The sequence below is a fragment of the Prionailurus bengalensis genome, chromosome D2 (genome assembly GCF_016509475.1).
Source record: "Prionailurus bengalensis isolate Pbe53 chromosome D2, Fcat_Pben_1.1_paternal_pri, whole genome shotgun sequence".
Lineage (NCBI taxonomy): Eukaryota > Metazoa > Chordata > Mammalia > Carnivora > Felidae > Prionailurus > Prionailurus bengalensis.
The window spans coordinates 14,058,994-14,078,080 of NC_057351.1; the positions used below are offsets into that span (position 1 = coordinate 14,058,994).

General features: G+C 47.0%; 1 protein-coding gene across 2 annotated transcripts in view; it reads left to right on the plus strand.

The window, feature by feature from the left end:
* The window catches only part of TARBP1 (TAR (HIV-1) RNA binding protein 1), an 88,502-nt gene that overhangs the window by 67,931 nt on the left and 1,484 nt on the right, over positions 1-19,087 (plus strand). Inside the window, exons 23-27 of one of the 2 annotated variants that reach the window (XR_006299754.1) lie at positions 2,578-2,664; positions 8,934-9,130; positions 13,742-13,823; positions 14,619-14,710; positions 15,692-15,802. Coding sequence is in view for 1 of the 2 variants with exons in the window: in XM_043596284.1 (XP_043452219.1) it covers positions 2,578-2,664; positions 8,934-9,130; positions 13,742-13,823; positions 15,692-15,863; positions 18,799-18,990 (730 nt within the window). In the remaining variant the exon portion in view is untranslated. Of the gene's footprint in view, positions 1-2,577; positions 2,665-8,933; positions 9,131-13,741; positions 13,824-14,618; positions 14,711-15,691; positions 15,864-18,798; positions 18,991-19,087 lie in introns of those variants that run through there. The other variant, XM_043596284.1, reaches the window with a different exon arrangement.

A 19,087-nucleotide genomic window follows, 5' to 3' on the forward strand; every position in this document is an offset into this window, starting at 1 on the left:
AGTCCAGTGCTGTCGCTTTGCAGAGGACACTGTCCAGAGTCTGTCGTCACCCTGCTCTTTCTTCTTTTGGCCCCATCCACACTCTTGATGACTTCCTTGGTTTCGGTTCATTGACACGCTCTCCAGGTTCCTCTCGTCCCTCTGTTTCCTCTTTCCTGTGTCCTTTCCAGCCTTTCCCTTCCCATGCAACCATGAAATGTCTGTGCTTCTCAAGGCTGGGCCTTTTTTTTTTTTTTTAACCCCCCTTCATTTTTCCTTGTTTTCTAGTTTCAGGTGTATCTAAGGTACAGTTTCACTTATCTGATGTAATGGCTAATTTGTATTGATTCCAGACACCTTCCCCTAAGTGCTAAATCAGGGGTTGGCAAACTACAGCCAAGTTCGGCCTCATGGTTTTACTGGAACACAGCCTTGCCCATTTATTTACATACTGTCTGTGGCCACATTTGTGCCAAATGACAGAGTTCAGCGGTTGTAACAGAGTCTGTGCGACCCGCAAAGCCACCTTTTTAGGACTACTGTTTGGTCCTTTACAGAAGAAGTCAGCCCACTCTGCTCCAGACATTCTCCTCGAATGTTTGTAGATCATCTGGAACTTGGATATCTGACACCATGTGCCTCAAATTTTCCCCACACTTGATCTTCCAACTACATGAACAGCACTACCCTCCATAGAGTTGCACAGAACAGAAACCTTGATCCGTGACCAGCTCCTATGGCCCTTCCGTCCCAAGGGTTTCTCCTTTGCCTCCCTTCTGTCTCTAGCATTCTGTCTCGGTCCAGGCCGCCGTGACCCAGTGCAGTGCTTCTTTCGCTGGGCCACCTGCGTCCATTCTTGCCTCCCTTTGAATCCATTCTCCATGCTGAAGCCAGAGCAGGCTTTTCAGAATGAAAATTTGGTCAGGTTACCCACTTGCTTCAAACATTGCTCTTGGGGGGCGCCTGGGTGGCGCAGTCAGTCAAGCGTCCAACTTCAGCCAGGTCACGATCTCGCGGTCCGTGGGTTCGAGCCCCGCGTCAGGCTCTGGTCTGATGGCTCAGAGCCTGGAGCCTGTTTCCGATTCTGTGTCTCCCTCTCTCTCTGCCCCTCCCCCGTTCATGCTCTGTCTCTCTCTGTCCCAAAAATAAATAAACGTTGAAAAAAAAAAATTAAAAAACATTGCTCTTGGAATAAAGACCAAGAGTCTTCAGAATGGCCTGCGGCTCTCAGGTGCTCTTACACTTCTACTGACAGTCTCCCGTTTTCTGTTGCCAGAACAGTCCAGAACACATGAGTGTAGGCAACAGTGTTTTATTTTTCACGATTCTGGGTCACATGGGCCTGGCTGGGCACTTCTGCTCCATGTGGTGCCTGCTGGGGCTAGAACTTCCAACGGGCTGCTTCTGACCGGCAAGGGTGGCTGGACCTCTTTCTGTGGTGGCTCGGGGCTCCCGGAACGAGCAACCCAGGAGGTCGTGTCGTGGCGTGCATGTGCTTCCCCAGCTTCTGCTTGCATCCTGCTCGCTGATGACGCACAGGCCAAAGCAGATGGTGCGACCGAGCCTCAGACGGTGGGTGGGGCCTGCATTAGGGCATAGGCACAGGGGAGCCGGGGTCACTGGCAGCTACAGATGGATCCGAGTGTCACTCTGACCTTTTCTGTCACATGTCCTTTGGCTCTCAGGCTATTTGCATGAGCTGTGCCCTCTACCTGAACTGCCCTTTCTCATCTTCATCTACAGAACTGTTTCTCTTCCTTTAGATCTCCACCTACATGTCCTTGGTGTCATTTCTTAAAGGAAGAGTGGTTTGGAGATCCCCTGATTAGAGGTCTTTGTAGCACATAAATAGTGCTTGTTATAATGGGGATTTTACTTTATTGGGTGATTTTGTCCTCCTTCCCCACTAGACGAAGGTCCCTGAAGGCAGGAACCTTATCTAATTTTGCTTCCCCTGATTTCTGGCATCATCCCTGGCACACGGAAGACCAGTAACTGCCAGGTGCATAAAGAGGTTAATCGTCTTGTTTGCCTTTGAAGCAATTTCTGGACTGTAGGGTCTGTAGTCTCTTTCCATTCCAGTCTGTCTGGGGTTCATCAGCTTACTATCACTGGAATGTTGTGTTCTTCCAAATCCCTGTTATCGGGAAGGTTTCTGAACCCCAGTTGAACACTCTTATGTAGCTTTTTGTCCTGGCTCTAAAGTCATCTACAAGGTCCTGTCTAACTTTTGAGCCTGTTGCTACCATCCACCCCCCTCCTCCCTCTGCCTCCCCACCTCTGCCTCCCCATCACCTCAGACTTAGTGCATCACGTTTACTTCTCACAAGTTCTTTTTCCTTCCTGCCCTCCCGTGCTGCCCACGTCTCTTCTGAGGTGAGTGCGTCCTTGGCCGTACCGCTTACTTCACAGTTAAATTCATTTGTAACCTTGTGGTGTCTGCGGAGTGTTGTGTTGGCATTCGGCTCTAGGAAGCTATTTCCTTTCATCCTAGATCCCCACCCAGGCCCGGCCGCCTCACATCCCGCCTCTGTTCTGGGCCCCACAGCACCCTGGTGAGCCTTGAATGACTATTTTATTTATCTGACTTTTTTCCAGGGTGAAGAAAATCTTAAAACAAGCATTTGTACATTTTTATCAGTTTTGTCACATTTGGACATCATTACGCAAAATGTTCCAGAAAAGGTGAGTTTAAATGTGTCTGTAAGAGGAGTTTGAGCAGTCTATCAAAATAGAATTTTATAGATTTGGACTAATTTTTAAAAATATTTTTAATGTTTATTTATTTTTGAGAGAGAGCAAGCGAGCAGGGGAGGGGTAGAGAGAGGGGGACAGAGGATCCAAAGGTGGCTCTGTGCTGACAGCAGTGAGCCCAGTGTAGGGCTCGAACTCACGAACCGTGAGATCATGACCTGAGCCCAAACCGGACGCTTAACTGACTGAGCCACCCAGGCACCCCGTACTATTTTTTTTTAATGTAAGTATTTCTTGTGATTTTTGCTACTTCTCTCCCCTTGTACTACTCCGTTAGCGTGCACATGTACGACACAGATACGCAGGCAGGTGTTACCCACCTGCACACATACACACCGAGGGATGCCTGAGCCTGTATTAGATCTGCAGACAAATAATGGGCAGTTTCTAGTGATAGGTCATCAATTTTATGCAGGTATTTACATACGATTATTTAGGTAGGAATTCTCTTATTGCATCTTCAACTGTTCCTTGACTGACATAGTTATCGAGCATGTGCTCATGCAGAGGAGCTTGCATGAAGGCTGATGAGCTGTGGTCATCATCGTTGGGAGCGTGAGGCCAGTCTTTCGTCTTTCTCAGGCTTTGAGCCGTCTCCGTAGCGCTGTACCCCACAGACCGGTAGAGATCGTCGCTAATTCTGGTTAATCAATTTGGCAAAGCCGGTAAGAATTCAGGAAAACCTGCCAGTAAGATTTAGAGCAAGATTCTGCATTATTGAACCCACAGGAAAGAGCACACTGAGATGTGAACTCGAGGAGAAAACTGAGTATGTAGAAGAAGTATTGTTTGGTGTTAAAAGTGGAAGAAAAGTACGGAGGGGAAAGGGTTTCCTAGAATTTCTCAGAGTGTTCTTGTGTTCTTGTCTTTACACAGTGGTAGCAATCAAATTCAGTTGTTAACCTGTTTCATCAGTTCGAAGACTGACATCCTTTTCCCCCACCACATTTTAACTCCTCAGATCATGATGATCTTAAAATTGCTCGTGTCTTACAGTGTCTGTCAGCCAGATGGCAGTGTGTGAGTTACAGTTACGTAAAAACTCGTGTTAACACCTTCTGGAGAGATCAGGCAAGCTCGAGCATCGAATAACATCACATGTTATCTTTCTATTTTAAATATGTGCAGGAAAGAGATGTGCTTGCAATCTACCACGAGAGGTAAGACAGACAAGGGACTGTCCTGTGGCAGGGTGGCTGGAATAGCTCAAGAATCGTTCAGGCGAGTTCTGAAAATGAATTCATCTTGGAAGATCTCCTGCTAGGTCTGTTATGAATAACAGGCTATTTTCCCACCCAGCCCTGTTTGCACCTGGTGTATATTACATATTTTAGGTTTATTTTTTACTTTTAAGCATCCAAAAGAAGGAATGCTGATTAGCAGACTAGAATAATCATTTCGGGGCGCCTGGGTGGCTCAGTTGGTTGACCGTTCAACTTTTGATTTTTGGCCCGGGTCACAATCCCAGGGTCATGGGATCAAGCTCCATGTCGGGCTCTGTGCTGGGTGTGGAGCCTGCTTGGATTCTTTCTCTCCCTCTGCCCCTCTCCCCTGCTTGTGCTCTCTCTGTATTTAAAAAAAAAAAAAAAAATCTAAATTGAGACATCTAAGTAAAGACCAGACTAGTTTACTTTTGTTAGTCTGTTTCCACACCCCTCACAGTGTCTGTTTTAAAGTCCATTTTTAATTGACAGATGTGTTTTTGTTTAAAGACTTCTCGGAAACAGTCTCAAAACTTCCCATTTTCTGCAAGGTATGGAAATATGTGCACTTAACCTTATGGGTCTGTGCTAAGTAGTCCGAGAAGATTCAGAACTACCATCAAACAGGACAGAGGTCAGAACCCTAAATGTTCTATGGAAATTAAAAGCAGAGGGGGGAGAAATCAAAAACCCCTTTCTCCAGTACACACATCGTTGTGTCGTCCTGTCGTCTTGTGCAGTGTGCCCAAACCTCGTCAGCTAATACGAGGTGGCATTGCTGGTGTTCCAGCGTGAACGGTGTGTAGCTGAGTCTTGGCCAAGGCAAATGGTCACAGGCAATACCAGTGTATCTTGAGCAGTGTTCATAAAAGCATTCTTTTCCCTGTTGAGAATTATACTGGATTTTTGTTTCGCACTCACGAGTAATCTATACCTCACTCCCAGACCTTGGTTTCTAGTATCATTCTCTCACACAAGGAACCAGGGCTTCTTGGAGAAACAGCTGATTCTAGAACTAGGGCAGACAATACACAAGGTAAATCTGGAGCATCTTGTAGTACCAGAAAAGAAGTGCTTTCCACACACACTGACACGGGGTGGGTCTGCAGAGGGGCACAGGAGCTCCCAGTTGCTAACACTGAGATCAGCAACACAGTAGAGTCATACTGGATTACAACCAAAACATAAAATAAGTATCTATGAGTTCATACTGATACAAATAAATGACTGACTAAATAAACAAATGGGAAAGACAGATGTGTAGAGTCCAAATAACTTACATGGACACTGACCGCAAGGAGGGGGCGCATAACCCGCCCAGTCCTTAAGCGCGGGCTGCCCTGGTGATGCCCTTCCAAAGACTAGAGTGTGGAAGGGAAAGTGACCTTGCAGCGGGGGCACCCACGACAGCGGTCAGTCGTACGACAGTCTGTGCCCTTGATAGGATGGGATGAAAATGGCCTCTGTGGTTTTCCTCCCAAAACACCATGACCCTGGTCTCATCATGAGGTTTTTCTTTTTTTAATTTTTTTTTCAACGTTTATTTATTTTTGAGACAGAGAGAGACAGAGCATGAACGGGGGAGGGGCAGAGAGAGGGAGACACAGAATCGGAAACAGGCTCCAGGCTCCGAGCCATCAGCCCAGAGCCCGACGCGGGGCTCGAACTCCCGGACCGCGAGATCGTGACCTGGCTGAAGTCGGACGCTTAACCGACTGCGCCACCCAGGCGCCCCTCATCATGAGGTTTTAAGAACATCCCCCAAAGCCCAGCCGAGCAACATTCCACAAAACCCCTGCCCACTGCTCCTCAGAACTGACAAGATTGTCAAAAACCAGCAAAGTTTGAGAAGCTGTCACAGCCCAGAGGAGGGAGGAGGGTAAGGGGACACGACCACTAGATGTACCGTGGTGTCCGGGGTGCAATCGGGATCAGGACAGGCACATCAGTGAAGACAGGGAATCTGAACAAAGCCTGGAGTGAGGATTAAGGTTATAGAGGAGCCGTAAGAAACTGGGAAGGGAAGGCAGGCGTTTGGACTCGATCCCTTCGGGTTTCCTATTAGGTAAAGTGGACACAGTACTATCTACTTGGCGGGATGTTTGTGAGGATTAAATAACACAGAAGGTACTTTCTCTCCTGTCACGGTTGTCCTTAGTCCTTCCTGATACCTGTCAGAGTTTGGGATCAAGGCTTCCGTTTTTCTCATTCATTCATTCAGAATATGTTTTAGTGCTTCTTGTAATGAAGCACGACACTAGACCGTGGAGGTTTGGGGAGGCAGGACGCAGATCTGTGCAGACCAGCGCGGCGTGCACGAGACTGCGGGGTGCAGGCGAGACCTCCCAAGTCTCATAGCTGAGCGCAGAGGTCTGCACGGCAGGGAGGGGAACAGGCTAGTGCAGGGAAGCCTGGTGCAGTCGGGATCCGGAAGACACTGGCTGGGTTGGAGGTGGAGGTGGGGCTGCAGGGGGGGCAGGGCCCAGCACAGAAGGGCCCTTGTCAGGCAGGTGGAGGAGGTGAGCTCAGTGCTTGAGTGAATGGGCCCTGTGATTGGATCTTGGCTCCACCTCCTATGTGGTGTGTGAACTCGGTCAAGTAACTCAACGGTGGTGTAGACGTACAGTAAATACTCCGTATGGGAGGAATTTGGACTTTATCCAGAGGGCACTGGGGAGATGCTGCTGAACTTCCAGCAGAAACGTGACATGAGCAGACTTGGTGTTGTGAGTGCGGTGTGTAGGATCGGTCACGGGGTTAAAACCGGAAACCTCTGGGAAGCTACCTTCATGCTTCGAGCGGTGCTGGGATGTGGTATGGAGGTCGCGGGTGGATAGACGTGACGGGTATGTGCTAGCGAGAAACGCCAGAGTTTGGAGGATGGCTTTGGAGGATGGCTTTGGTGGAGGGAAGCAGGGAAGTGACCTGGGCTGGCAGGGGTGGTGGTGACTTTCACTGGAACAGGGCAGCAGTAGGAGAGTAGACCAGGATGGGGGGAGGGTGGCGATGAGTGGATGGGATTATGAGTGTGTCACCCACAGGGTGTCCCATAGGCATGGCAGGCAGCAGCCGTGTGTAGGTCTCTGAATAGGAACTACAGCTCAGAAGCTGTCATTGGCTTTGGGACCACAGCTGCGAGACCAGGAGGGGCGGTGTGTCGGATAGATGGGTGCTGTTGCCAGTGTATCTCGGAGGGCGTTGAGGGACTGCAGGTGAACCGGGGTGAACCCTGCTGAAGATACGAGTGTTACAAACACCGGGGTTACGTAACACCAGCAGTAGTGTTCATGGTTAGATGCTCACACGTGTATGCTTCGTAAAATTGTAAAGGACTGTAATATATTAGTAATTAATAATCAACATTCTCTTTCCCCTCTTTTAATTTTTAAATTCACTCCTCATGGTGTTTCGGTTGTCTTGGATAACCTGCCTTGGTTTTCAACTTGTAAAATACAACTAAATACCCAATCATGTATCATTTGGAAGTTGCCTCTTTGACGCCCAGATACTTCTCTTCATCTTCCTCCTGGCCAAGTAAATATATTTTCTCTACACCGCATGTCCTGGTTTTCTCGGCTGCACATGTGGTGTGCCCCTCAGCTCCCTTGCTCCTCTTCTTAAAACTCGTTCTTCCTTGGGGCGCCTGGGTGGCTCAGTCGGTTAAGCGTCCAACTCTTGATCTCAGCTCAGGTCTTGATCTCAGGGTCGTGAGTTCAAGCGCCATGTTGGGGAACCTACATGATGCCTTTTTGCTGGACCCCATCTGACTAGTTACCGCACTTTGCTCTACGTAAACATGGTCTTTGTTGGTTGCTCATCACACATTTATACGTCATTTACGTATTACAGTTTCGTGTGTGTGTACTTTCACATATCCCAACAGTGTCCATGTGATGCTGGCAGTACAGTGACCTTTGATAGCTGTTGACCATATTTTGAATAAAGGAATGAAATAAGAGGATCATATATATCTGTATTTTGTCCTTCTCTGAGGAGCTTTGGGAAATTGAAGTGAGCTGTTAACCATGCCCGCGTATTGGTAAAAGTCTTCTGTGAGCACAGCTGTTTCAGTAGAAACCTCAGGACTCTTGGCTAGGTGCAACCTTGCAAACATTTACAGATGACCCACATGGTAGAAGCAGCGAGGCAGCTCCTGATATTTTATTAAAAGTTTCAGTCCATCTGGTTTCCACGTTAATCTACGTCGCTTCTGTGGCCTTTTGATATCTGTGGAACTGTGTGGTTTTGGAAATCAGGGACTGGCATTGCATGAAGTCTGCAGGCTGTGAAGATAGAACAGTCTGTAATTTCACAGGAAAAGACTACAGGGAAGTTTAAACTGCTTTGTTATATTTCTCCCCACCTTTTAATTTTCCTGCCACCACTCAGTGCCACATGAGTCCAACAGCACCATTGGGGAAACAGTCGTTCACATCAAAGACGAGGAGGAAAAGAAGGTTGTGTGAGATGCCTTGCTCCAGAAGCACTTTGGAGTGCACCAGAAGTGGGGCTCTTAGAGAACATTCTGACTTTTCCAGCCCAGGGAAAGGTCATACGTGATGGGGGCTGTCGTTCACACATTGTGGGAAAGCAAGGGTTGGCGTGGAGGTGCTGTCCACGGTACCTCAGGTGCTGGAGTGTGGGGAGGATGTATTGTGGGAAAGCAAGGGTTGGCGTGGAGGTGCTGTCCACGGTACCTCAGGTGCTGGAGTGTGGGGAGGATGTATTGTGGGAAAGCAAGGGTTGGCGTGGAGGTGCTGTCCATGGTACCGCAGGTGCTGGAGTGCGGGGAGGATGTACCGCAGCCGTGTTGTAAGCGGAACCTGGAGCTGTGAGGAAATTCTCCCTCGAGGAGATCCGAACCCCAGCACTCTGGGTGTGTCTGAGGAGCCCCGCTAATGCAGAACCGGCAAAATCAGATCATCTTCTGTCTGCTTTGTGGTTCTACAGTCAAGGGCCCGGGTTTACATTTGAAGAATCTTTGCCCTTTCTTTTCAGAAGCCAATTCTGAAGCAAGCCTTTATCATCGTCCTGCAGTGGTGCTTCAGTCACAATTTTAGTATCCGCCTGTACGCCTTAGTGGCCCTTAAGAAAATCTGGAGCATGTGTAAGACATGGCACGTTGAAGAATTTGACGCTTTGACTTCTGTTATTGAGTCCAGTCTTAGTCAAGTGGAAAACATGCCTGGAGCAGGGTAAGCAGACCCCCTCCCCTTCACTTTACTTCCACTAGAGCAGAGGGGACGAGGAGGTGCCTCTGTCCCGTTAGCCTGTCATCACTCCGTGCGTGGATATCGGAGCTCGGATAAGGTGGGGCGTGGGCAGAGCACCGTGGGATGCCTCGTTCCGTCACACTTCTCATTGTGGTCAGCTCCATCTCAACCTTTTTTGTCGTTGTTTTCTTATCCTTGATCCTTTATTTTACAGTAATGTTTTACATACCTTTAGATATTCCTTTTCAGCAGAGCTGAATGTCCCCCTCCTCTGTTGTCAAAGAAGCGCTGGGAAGCAGAACGATCTGGCTTTAAAGACGTGCTCCCAACTGCCCAGGTGTACTAATTAAAGATGGAAGCTTTTCTCTTTTCCTTTTTTTAAGCGAGTGTCTCTATTTCCCAAACAAAATCCTGCACAGAGGCTCAGTATCGAACAGATAAAATGCCACTGGTACAGGATGGGGGAGGGGGGCCACCCGGCTCAGTATTCTATACAGGCCGCCTCTCCCACACCCAGTCCTGTTCAATTCAGCGCACAAAGGCAGGCTCGAGTATCCTGTCTCCTGGTATCTGAACTTGTTTCCCCGGCTCTAAGGGAGTGTTGTTGTTTTATTGTTTCCTCATTATCATTGATTATCATTGATTATCACTATCCAAGAACGCCAGGATTTTTATAACTTCCAGAGACCCAGGCAATATCAGTCAATACATAAAAAGTTTCTTTCAGAAGCCCAAAAATAGTTACAGATTCTTATAAACAGACAGATAAAGGTTTGAGGCAGCATGTTAAGCACATGAAACAGTGTTTGGAAAACCAGTAACATATGGGGGGGTCTTTGACCATCAAGCTAACAGATGGTGTAAATAAGACTGAGTCCTTACGAAGCTTCGTGTGGGGCCAGGACTGAGGTACTCCCGCGGCCACAAAGTACCCGATAGCCCTTCTGCCTGCTTTTACTTCCCATACATTGGTTGAAAAGAGGCATTTAGGTGATCGAGTGGGTGAGGGAGCTTTTGGCGTCTCAGGAGGAAGACACTCAATTCAGCAAATACAAATACTAAAATATAATTGCGTGAGACACAACAGGGAAAAACCAGAAGAGAAAATTAGGTTGGGGACACAGGGCAGGTTCACAGGTGAGGGACAAAAGTGCAAAGGAAGGCGCCGGTCACCTCTGACACATTGTACGCAGTTTGTTATATAGAAATTCTGGTCACGACAAAGACTGATCATTAAAATTAGTAGCTGACCAAGCAGTGCTTAGAGTTCCTACCTTTCCAGGTATGTTGTGGCAGCTGGAATCCCTCCTCTTTCTCGGGCAGTCCTGCAGGTCTCCTTTCCCCTCGGTGGGTGGGTGGGTGGGAGCACACCGCCTTCCCCTAGTGGAAGGAAGTTTGAGGGAAATGAATACATTTTACATGCGGATAGGCATTTGTCCGTTTACGGTTTTCTCTATGATGAAACCAGGGCTTTATCATTTGCTGTTGGGATGTTTGGGTTGGTGGTTGATCTTGGTCAGAGTTCCTGGGCGGCTGTGTTTTGATTTCTAAAAACAGTTGGGTCGGCTCCTTTCTTAAGCAGTAAAACACTCTTCTACAAAGTAACTTAATTCTGGGGCGCCTGGGTGTCTGTGTCTCCCTCTCTCTGACCCTCCCCTGTTCATGCTCTGTCTCTCCCTGTCTCAAAAATAAATAAAATGTTTAAAAAAAATTAAAAAAAAAACAAAGTAACTTAATTCTTTTTAAAATCCTCGTACCAGGTAGGAGATTTAACCAATTAGAATAAGGAACCCTGGGCATCGGACCATCTCTGTTCTTCTGATACATGGCAGAATCGGTTCTGTGACCGATGCAGGCTGAGTTGTGGGGCATCAGCGGCAGGCCAGGTGGACACAGTTCTCATCTCCGTGTGGCTCCCAGTCAGGTGGATGGGACATCAAGTAAACACTCATACAAATAATAAATTAAATCATGGCAGGTACTCCAGTGGAAAAGGAAGGATCGCAATGAGAAAATGCGGCCTCTCCAGGCTGGGTGGGTGAGGGGAGGCCTTTCTAAGTCACATGATGTTTCCATTACCATCTGATGGGATGGGCAGGGACTGGGCAGATGAGGAATGGAGGACGGTGAGGTCTGGGCGGCCCCGAAGCTGGTGTGCCGGTGTGCACGGTGCACTCAGAGCCCTGAACAGGGCTGGTCTGCCCAAGGGCAGTGCGTGCAGGAAGCGAGGGGCAGAGGCCAGGCCGGTTGGGCTTCTGTTGAGTGAATTATTTAAACTCAGGAATGACATCACTGGGTTTGCTTTTGCATTTTTTAAAGTGTGAAGAACAGATCAGGGGACCGCAGGAGAGAATGGGAGGAGAGGCGCCTGGGTGGCTCCGTCAGTTAAGTGTCTGACTCTTGATTCAGGCAGGTCAAGATCCCAGGGCCGTGGGATTGAGCCTCATGTCGGGCTCTGCGCTGACAGCGCGGAGCCTGCTTGGGATTCTCTCTCTCCCTCTCTTTGCCCCTCTCCTGCTCATGTTCTCTCTCTCCCACAATAAATAAACTAGAAGAAAAAAAAAAAAGAATGGGAGGAAGTCATGTGTTAGGTTACTGGGGGGTAGAGAAATGGACAGGTTTGAGGTAAGTTAAATGAGAGCCTAAAAGCACCCGCTGGATTTAGGGGGAGCCATTTCAGCAGCCTCATTGGTGGGGCAGAAACCAAATTAAAGTGGATTAGGAGTGGTTGGGACAATACATTATGTTAAATCCGGTGATGGGCTCATTGCTGCCTATTAGCTTAGTTTCTTCACTCGCATATTTGAAATACATCATGTGTTTAAAAGACAATGAAGAAGGTAAAAACACAGCCATGTTGAGGCAATAATTCTCTCCCAAAACTCTTCTGTGAACTGTCATAGAACAGCTGTAGAGGATGTCGTGTCAAGGAGGGCTTGTATTTTATCTTTGGTAACATCAGTTTTTTTATTAAAAAAAAATTTAATGTTTATTTTTGAGAGAGACAGAGAGTGCAAGCAGGGGAGGGGCAGAGAGAGAGGGAGACACAGAATCGGAAGCAAGCAGGCTCTGGCTCTAAGCTGTCAGCACAGAGCCAGATGAAGGGCTCGAACTCACCAGCTGTGAGATCATGACCCGAGCCGAAATTGGACGCTTAACCGACTGACCCACCCAGGTGCCCCACATTAGTTTTTAAATAAGGATTTGTGGTTAGGAAGCTGAACAGTGCAGAAAGGTGTCAGATAAAGGCACCCCCCGTCCCGGCCCCCTGCCCCCCAAAGGAATCCCCTTGTGCGTGGGTGTCCCCTTATGTGGTGGGCCTCAGGCTAGCTCTCCAGCCCCACCTGATGGCGCTTCAGTACGGTTCTTTTTTCAACGTTTATTTTATTTTATTTTATTTTATTTTATTTTATTTTATTTTATTTTATTTTATTTTTTGGGACAGAGAGAGACAGAGCATGAACGGGGGAGGGGCAGAGAGAGAGGGAGACACAGAATCGGAAACAGGCTCCAGGCTCTGAGCCATCAGCCCAGAGCCTGACGCGGGGCTCGAACTCACGGACCGCGAGATCGTGACCTGGCTGAAGTCGGACGCCCAACCGACTGCGCCACCCAGGCGCCCCAGTACGGTTCTTTTTTTAAGATAAGACACGGAGCCCTTTGATCAGGCTAGAGGAGCCGGAAGGGGACAGTTCAGGGGCCCGGGTCTAGGAGACTCCTGGGGTGGGGAGCCAAGCAGGCAGGTGGTAGGAGGTGCGGGAGGTGAGAACTCTCTCCTCTTCCCGCAGTGCCCAGAGGCTCGGCTGTCAGAGCGGGTGGCGGGGTGGAGGGTCTGAGGGGTAAGGAAGGCACACCGGCCAGGCCAGCGTGGGAGCCTCGAAACTACTTGGCTTATGGGCTGTTGATCACGAATTCACACTGCAACCTGCCACCAGCTGGGTTATGAGTTCTATCCCTACCCCTTTGCCTTTGAAAACGTGGCAGATGTGTTAAGACTTTAAAACCTTCCCTATTCTGTCTGTGTGGTTTAGGAGCTCCGGTGGTTTGGCATGCGTTGTGAATCTTCGCGGTAGAAAAAGCGCTTACTGCCAGGTGGGGACTTGAGGACTGTCCTCTTTAAGGACAGGTTTCTCACACGGTTCCCTTTTACAGCTCTTTTGCCCCGAGCACATAAGTGCTACATGTCACAGGCTGCTCCTGTGAGGGCTCCCCATCGCTGCCAGTGGACAGCCATTTCCACATCCCATCAGCGTTGATGGAGCGCAGGCCTCTGCACCATCTATGGGAGTGATCCCTGTATTTTTAAGCGCGGAGACCTGGCTTCGGGTCCTGTTGAGTCATTGTTGTGGGACTGTGAAACAGTCATTTCTTTGACTTTCATTTCAAAATGTCAAATTCAGTGTCAGTTTGTGTGAAGTACGTTGATCTGGGAGGTAGGCAGGGGGGTGTATAAATCTTAGGATAAAATTCCCAAGATTTTCCGTGCATTCTAACCTCTGCACTCCCTAGGATTATCTGATTGATTCCCCCTCCCCGCCCCCCACCAGAGTTCTCTCACTTGTCTGGACCTCACACCGTATCTTTACTCCTTAGGAACGCCAAGAAGAACTGGCAACGCATCCAAGAGCATTTCTTTTTTGAAACATTTCACCCGCTTAAGGATTATTGTCTGGAGGTGAGTGGAGAGTGTCGTTCGTAAATTCCCTACCGTGTCTTTAATCCTGGCGCTCCCTTTCTGCCACAGTTCTTGGAGGGTTATGACGAGGTGAACTTTTCCCCCTTACAGCATCACCCTCACAGCGGAAAGTCCTAAGTTTAACTTTGCCACTTCGTGCAGATGACTCTTGCTCGCGTTTCGCTCATAGGCAGTGAAAATTGGCGAGTCACCGTCACTTTCTATTTCTCAGGCTTGTAAACACTGGAAGGGGGAATATTTAACTCTAAACAGAAATCTGTTCTGACATTAAAAGGAGATGGGTGAGAACGTGTGTGCAGGTGAGATTTTGCTGTGATGAAGCTGTTTGTGAAAGCAAAAAGATCTGTCCCTTTGTCACTCGCATTTTCCCGATGCTGGGTGACTGGAATTATACAGCACACACACACCCCTGCGTTCATTGTATCCAAAGGTGTTCACTTAATTTTAAGAATCATAAAACACGTTTATTACAATTAGCATGTGAGTGAACTTAATATACAGATTATTAAAATGTGTGTAAATCGTGTCACTTCCTCCAGTGTTCTGCCTTTGAATTTAAAACAGGTGACCTAGGGTTTTTCCACAGTAACTTGAGCTACTGCTGTGCAGATGCAGTTGGGGGATCGGTTACTAATAAGCTGGCCTTTAAAAAAATATTAATCTTTATATGGTGAGATATTCGCTCCAGAATATTAATGTGTGCTTCTGTTGCTTCGTCGCAAAAAATGTAGGATTTTTCAATTATTTTAACATGCTCTGTTCTGTGTTCTTTAGTGCCCAGAATGCTTTGTTTGACATCTTTCTGAAGGACTCTTACTAGCTCTCTAGTGTTAAGTCAGCACTCTCTATTCAGTTCTGCAGCAGGAGTAAGTCCCTCTTCCCTCTTTCCTTCCTCCCTGTCCGACTCCTCACCGCCTCCTTTCCATGTATTCTGTTCCCCGTGAACGATAGAGGAGCTGTACTTGTATGTGTAAATAACACAGCGGCTCACAAATTCTGCCCCTTTCTGCATTTGGACTGTACTTGGTTTCTACTCCGTGGACACCGTGGGGCGGTCCTCGCGCCAGTTTAAATTCGTACAAGCAGGGCCGGCATGAAGGCTTCACGTTGTCAGGTGTTCGTCATTTCATTTTTGCATTGCCTGTTACTTGTGCTTCTGTTTTGTATGTGCCTTTTCTCCTTTGATGATTCTCTGGTTCTGTTTCTTTTCGTAGGTAAAGAAAGGAAAGGGGGATAGTTTATGTAACGACTGACTAACTACCATGTTCAGTGGTGTCATAACGTGCAGTTTACAGACACCTCGATGTGCCATTTGAACCTGATCTTATCCTCATTTTACAAACAAGGAAGTTGAAGCCAAGAAAGCCTAAGTGGTTTGCCCAATGTCACAGCCAATCTACGGCCAATGCAAAGTTTAGATTCCAAATTTGTCTCATGGTAACAAGCTCAAAAGAGCTTGACTTTGGCCGCTTATGGAGGTGTCCGGTTATCAACAAATAGCACTTATCTAAATGTTGCCACCATGAATATTGCTCAATCCTACTGAACCCTTTTTGCTTTTATCAAGCACAGAGTGGTTTATTACACAGAAGTACCAGGGTGGAAGATGGGCCTGCCCTCAAGGCTTTCCTAAATGAATCCCCTGATTCTTTAGAGTAGATGAGAAATACGTCGAGAGAGTTGCTACAAGATAAAATGTACATAAAAGTACATAATATGATCATTGTGGTAGTTTGGGAGAATACATCAGTAAGAGTAAGTAAAAGTTGTATTTTAGACATGTTACCAGGTGTTTCTGTGTTATTTTTGAAGGAAAAAAATTTGAGATTTTACAATTCTCTTTTCAGACCATATTTTACATCCTTCCACGCCTCTCAGGCCTTGTTGAAGACGAATGGATTGCCATTGGTAAATTTACCAGATTCACGGACATTCCTTTAGACTCAGGATTTCAGTGGTATCTTTCTCCAACTCAACTTTGTGAACGGAAACCAGGTGACTGGGCTCAGCAGGACATAGGTAAAAAAAAAATTTTATTTTTCCCTCCCCTTGTTGACTTGGTTCAGCTTACTCAGTTCAGTTACTGAGAACACACAGTTGATAAGACCGCTTTTCACTGAAGTGAACTCTGCTTGATGGCTTAGAGAAAAGACTGAAAAAACGTGGTATAACTAACTAGCAATGTTAATTTGTTAGCTTTGCTCTAAAAAGCCAAGAGAGCCTGATTGCGTTATTATATCAAGCTAGTAGCTTTTCTTTTTTTTGAAATATTATTACTGTTTATCACTCTCCCATTATATATATTCCTGTAAAAGTATAGATTTTAGAAAGGGCCAAATTATGAAATCTCACTTCTTGGCCCATTTAGGAGTAAAGCAGAGCCCTTGATTCTAGTCCCTTGTGGGGACTGGCGGGACCTCACCCGTTTGTTCGGCCTTCTTCCTCCTGTGTCCCCACCTTTCTGTTCCACTTACTGCTTCCCTGGGGCCTTTTTCTCATTTCCTTCATTGCTCATCTCCTCCTCTTCCTCCCATCCAAGGACCAATGCCACCTCTTCTTACACCGCAGCTGATCTGAGTGACCGTAGCCATGGTCCACAGTCCCCACGCTTGTCGCAGTGCCGCTGCTTGCTCTGGCCCTCCCCGACCCACGACCGCTGAAGCTTCTTTCAGAAAATCAGAAGTGGTCGTTTCGCCTCCTTCACAAAGTCTAAGGACTGCCCTTTATGGGGCATGTATTTGCTAGCGTCTTGCTATGATTTTCCTCCTCAGTCTGACCCTTCTGAGCCCCTTCAGGAGCTCCCCTCTTTGTCCCTTAGATCTGTACTTCTCTAAAATGCTAATGTTTTCAAGAATCCCTTGGATAGCCTGTTAAAGTACAGATACTGGGGGGCCACCCTTAGATTTTAAGTCACTATGTCTGGAGAATCTTTTTTATCAAAATTCAAAATTTTATCAAAATTTTTTTTATCAAAATTGTGAATACATTTTTCGACCTACCACCTTAAGTTTATTCATTCCTTCAACAGAGATTTAGCGATTGCCTCCTGTGTGCTAGACATAGACCAAGTCCCTGCCCTCGAGGAGCTTACGTTCCTATGAAAATAGTACCATGAGAGCAGAGCAGATAGAGATAGTGACGGAGGATCAAGGAGACGTTTCTCAGGAGTTGACAATGAGCAGAGACCCATGTGAAGGGAGAGCAGGTGGAGCAGAGATCTGGAGGAAGGGCTTTCCCAAAGCAGGACATCAGTCAGGGAGATTTGGGGGCAAAAGATGGCAACAAAAGCTAGTTCATCAGTGTAGTGGGGACGGCCCCGCCAGGGCAGGCTGAGCAGAGACAGAGGAGAGACAAGGACGACGTGTGTGGGCAGCTGGTTTGAGCTGGGCCACAGAGCGGAGCTGAGAAATCAGGTGTTGTTTGGTTGGAAAAAGGCTGAGGAGGTCTGCGTCTGTTTTGTTTGGTGTGTGGTAAGGAGAAGGGTATCACAGTGCGGTTTTTATGGCAGGACTAGGTGTTCGTATCCCCTGAATGTTTTCATGGGCCTGGTCTCCTTATTCTGCATGCTCTCCCTGAACATTTGTATTAATTTCCACAATGCAGAACCACTGCCAGTTAGCATAACTTCTAATCTGTATCTCTCTGTGGCCTCTTTCCTGAGCCTGCTGGACATTTACACCCAGATACACCATAAACTCTTTAAAGTCAGCATACACAAATTGGATTTCCCTCTTTGCCCAAACTTGCCTCCTCTATAAACGCTTTCTATTACGGGTGTCACTGGATCATCACAGAGGTCATTCTTTTCCCTCGTGCCAGCCACGTTGATCTGTTACTGAATCGTGGTAATTCTGCCTCCCAGATCTGGCTGCTTCTGCTCTTGCCTTAATTTAGACTGTCTCTGTCTTTGCCTGGACTGGTACAAAGGCTCCAGCTGATCTTCCACCTCACTTTTATGAGGGGTTTTTCCGAAAACACAAAACCAGTACTGTTCTCCCCCTTCTTAACAGCCTCTAATGGCTCCTACCTGTAAATTCTTTATCATTGTCTACATGCTTTTCATGCTCTTCGCATGGTCTGAGCCACCTCGTTCCATCCGGGCAGGCTGTGAGCTTATACCAAAGTCCTGCCACTGCCCGTCGTCTTCGTTCCACGTCCTGTGCCCATGCACACGCCGTCCCCACAGTCAGTGCTGCCCTTCCCCCTCTCTGTTTGCAAACTCTTACTTCCCTTGAGTCTTCCTGGGTCTCTGCGCCTCCCTTCCTCCCCCAGCAGACATTACCTACCCTCACTGTTGTACCGTGTTCTAGTATTTGTGTGTCTCTTCCATCCCCGTGAGCTAAGTGCTCCTTGATGGTTCAGTGAACACTTTTGAGTGGAGCAATTGAGGAAGAGCCTGGAAGGATAGTCTCAGTCCTGCACTACAGCTCACAACACTGCATGAGAGAGGTCCACAACATTCTGCGTACTCGGAGCATTGCTTCGGAGAATATCCTTTGTTTTAGAAAAGTTCGCCCGAGTACTTGTCCAATAATTTAAGATAAAGACTGTCTATTTGTTTTCAGGAATACACTATTTCTACAGAAAATTCCATACTAATACTCTGTTGTTTTTAAGATACACCATTATTTTATGGACCTCTAAGAAAAAATGTGAAAATCTTACCAAACTATGAGACCCTGTGGATACTAATATGCTTCCTAAGTTTGGATATGCTAAAACGTAAACAACAGTGCATCTTAAATTTTCATGAAATGTAGTATTGGTTGTTAGAGTTGAATTGGAACATTTAAAATTACTATTGAAAATGGCAGTTGTGTCCCAATCCAAGTAAAGTTCTTTAGTTAATGAATCTCATCCTAAACTATCATTTTAAACTCTTAAAAAAAAAAAAAAGTGTGTGTTTAAATAAATAGATTTTTAGATATGGGATTATTTTCTTTTTCCCTCCCAGGTTCTAACTCAGGTGAAGCAGATGACCAGTCAGAGTGGACTGATGTTCAGAAGAAGATTATCCCATGGAAAAACAACGTTCCAGATTTAGATCTGGAGCTCGTGTTTCAGGATCGTGTTGCCAAACTTGGAAAGTCGATTAGCAGACTGATTGTAGTGGCCTCACTCATCGATAAGCCAACTAATTTAGGAGGTAAAATTAGTTTTCCAGGGGGGTTGCTTAAAATCTCTGGATCCTGAAAACCTACAGTCAGTCCCATGCCACTTTGCCTGTCTTTTCCACATTTAAC